Below are 3,475 nucleotides of genomic sequence, written 5' to 3'. Positions count from 1 at the left end.
GACTCCCGAAAGGGAAACCTCATTCCGGCCATTATCATGTAAGTAGTTTTTAGTTTTCTAGATCTTCGTAACTTTCTCCCTATATCATGTAGATATTATTATTGTACTATTGCTATGTATAAATAATGTTTATATTACTATAATGTTTATTTAATAGTTGAATTACTCTTAGTAAATGGTTAGTTCCTTGTCTTCTTAGTAACCCCGATGGATTAACCTGTAAATACCTAAGGAAGTTGAAAGTCCGCCATGGTTATGGAACCAAAAGGACTGTGTATCCCAGGGTGGGGTTAAAGAAGCAGGTGCTAGAAAAGGGGTAAGGAAAAGAGATGAACAGAGTAAAAAAAAAAAAAAAAAAAAAAAAAAAAGTAATTTTGGGAGAAATTACATAGATTTAGTAACAAATCACTACTAAACAAGATAACGGAGTAGGAAGAGGGAGTACTAAGTAGGATTTTACAACATATTTTACAAACGCGACCATTATGTTGCTGATTTTTAAGAAAGTCAAAATTCCGTTCTATTTTTTCTAATGATTTATTTTGTTTATGCTGCAGTGTTTCTATGGTTTCTATTATCTTTAGAACTTTTTCGTCTTTAGACTGACTATGTTCTGCTAAATTTATTATTAAATCTGTAACCGTATTTAAATGTTGATTCTCGCTATGCAAAATATGGTCTCCTTCTGTGAAATTACACTTAAGTAGTGATCCAAATTTTAGTCTTCGATATTTCTTTTCTGAAACTATTTCTAAATCTAAGTATTCTAACCTCTTAATACTTCCTATTATGCTAAATATAGAGTTCTGTTTTTGCAATCTTGTGTTTCTATTCTAATTTCTTTTGTATAGTGATCAACTCTTGCTCCTATAATGGGTATTTGTAAATCTATTTGTCTTATTTCTTGATGTATAAAGGATATTTGATTTGATGCTAATAAATCTGAAAATAACCTTAGTTGTTCTATATATAGTTGTCTTTATTCTAATAGAAAATCGTATATATCTATATAGTTCTGTCTTATTTTTAATAAATACCAATGATATTCCTGGTCAATTATAATCTGTTTTTCGTATGGCCTAAATTTTTTCTTATATAATCTAGATGACATATACTTTAACTAGTATGAGTACTACGTTATTTATCCTAAGAGAAAATTTAAATTACTAATACGATTTCTTTGAACTTCTATACGTCTATTTGCGTGTTGGATATTACTATTTATACTATGTAGTTCCCACATTAAAGCACTTAATAATTCTGGGTTGACTAGGGTTGGTCGGTTTGAAGAATATAAACCCCTGTGGTTACAAAGTCTGTCTGTTAGGTCTTTAGTTTCTAATATTTCTAGATATAAACTTAATGCCTCTTTAATTTTTAACCAGTCTGTTTTAGTAGAAATTTTAAATATTTTAAATTGGTAATTATTGTAATTTTTAATGCTTTTTAAGTCATTTGTAAATGATATATTCAGACTTTTCCATTTCCTTGATTGAGACTTTTTCATTTGTGACATATATATATATATATATATATATATATATATATATAAAATATTGAAGATTGAGAAAAGTCCCATTCTTAAATATTATATATTATATTTGGGTCTAAACTCTCTTTTATAATATAGTAGAAAATAGAATAATTTTACCTTATTTGAGACAGTGACCTCCTCCAAATTCAAATAAATATTTGTCCAGTATTTATGATAGTGACAATATAGTGTTCTAAACTTTTATTAAATGCTGCCTTTTTATTTTTATAGTTAGGCCTTAGTTGAGTTGTGTAGCAAAATGGAAATTGAAATCTTATGCACAAAACTCATTAAGCCATTTTTACCTACTCCTCCTCACCTTCAGCATTACAACCTCTCTTTCTTCGACCAAATATCTGAGAAAGAACACGTCCCGATTGTTCTTTTCTATGCTAATAATAATTTCATCAACAACTCCACTATCGTTGAGCGAATTGAACAATCTATTTCAAAGATATTAACTCATGTTTATCCAGCCGCAGGAAGGTACGATAAAGATGAATGTTCGATTCTTTGTCTTGATCAAGGTGTTTCCTACACTAAGGCCAAGGTCAATTGTAAACTTGATAATTTCCTAGAGAAAACACGCAAGGACCTTAGTCTTGCATCTTTATTTTGGCCACATGTAAACAAAAATATAGATAAAACTAATTTAATGGTTTCACCAATTGTAACGGCACAAGTAACCGTGTTTGAATGTGGTGGCCTAGCAGTCTCATTAAGTGGTTCACACCCTGCAATGGATGGTTTCTCATATTTTAAATTTGTTTTTGAGTGCGCAAAAGTGTGTAAAATGGAAACTCCTGTTGAAAAAATTAATTTTCTAAGCTTCAATTTGGGTAATATTTTCCCAACAAGAGATATATCGAGACTTTTCAAGTCAACCTACACTCCAATTATACACCAAGATATTATTGTTAAGAAATTCGTTGTTCGTGAGGCTGCTATGTCAAGGCTTAGAAAAAAATGCATTGATGAATCATGTGGAGCTTTGACTTTTCAGCCGTCAAGGGTTGAAATTATTACAGCATTCCTTTGGAGGGCTTTCATCGGTGCTTCAGCAATCATAAATGGGTATGTCAGGCCTTCTCTAATGTACTTTCCTTTGAATTTGCGTTTTAAATCATCTTTACCTCAAGTGAACAACTCTATGGGAAATTTTAGAATCGATGTACCAATAAAATTCGTACCAAGGGAGACTAAAATGAAATTGCATCACTTCATAATATTAATCAGGGATACTGTGAATAAAGTCGTTGCTTCTTGTAACAAAGCTTCACCAGATGAAATAGTGTCAACATTGGTTAATATATATAATGAAAGTGATAGTTCACCAGAATGGGGAGGTAATGATGAAGTTGACAAAGTTTTATGTTCAAGTTTATGCAACTTCCCTTTTCATGATACTGATTTTGGTTTGGGAAAGCCAGCCTTACTATTTTTTGGTATGAAAGATATACAAATGTTTTGGTTGTATGATACGGATATTCATTCTGAAGTTGGTGTGCAATTGGACTTGAAGGAAATCTATATGCAGCTATTTGAGTGTGACGATGACATCAAAGCTCTCATGTTTATACGCAATGCAAATCTTTGATATTATTTTACTTTTCCATTATGTTATATTGGTACTTGTTTTGTTTGTACTTTTTATTTAGGGATCGTTTGGACATGCAATATTGAGTCATAATTTTAAATTTGAAATAAAATTTGAAAATAAAGTTTTGTTTGGATATGTAATTTGAATTTCTTAAGTTATTTTTTTCTCTTCCTATTAAAACCCAACTAGTTGTGAAAATCATCAATTTAAATTTCCTCTATTCTTATACAATTTTAGCGAATAAGCAAAATAATAATTTATAAAGAAAACATCGAAATATCCTACGGTGCCGTTTTGATAAATCACACATCTCCATATTTCATTTATAAATAAATATTTGC

At 30.2% G+C, this 3,475-nt stretch overlaps 1 protein-coding gene across 1 annotated transcript; it reads left to right on the top strand.

Moving 5' to 3' along the window:
* The first annotated feature begins 1,793 nt into the window (after positions 1-1,793).
* Positions 1,794-3,131, top strand: LOC125820881 (acetyl-CoA-benzylalcohol acetyltransferase-like). Its single transcript, XM_049500305.1, has one exon. The coding sequence runs from the start codon at positions 1,794-1,796 to the stop codon at positions 3,129-3,131; it is 1,338 nt and encodes a 445-aa protein (XP_049356262.1).
* Positions 3,132-3,475: the final 344 nt, after the last annotated feature.

This window comes from Solanum verrucosum, unplaced genomic scaffold (genome assembly GCF_900185275.1).
Source record: "Solanum verrucosum unplaced genomic scaffold, falcon-dt-bn FXZP01000289.1, whole genome shotgun sequence".
NCBI classification, from domain to species: domain Eukaryota; kingdom Viridiplantae; phylum Streptophyta; class Magnoliopsida; order Solanales; family Solanaceae; genus Solanum; species Solanum verrucosum.
Note: the sequence above shows the minus strand (reverse complement) of the source record. Positions and strands in the feature narration are given on the sequence as shown.

Bases quoted from the DNA above. Each gene is read 5' to 3' on its own strand.
- LOC125820881 (XM_049500305.1), top strand. From the start codon at position 1,794: ATGGAAATTGAAATCTTATGCACAAAACTCATTAAGCCATTTTTACCT.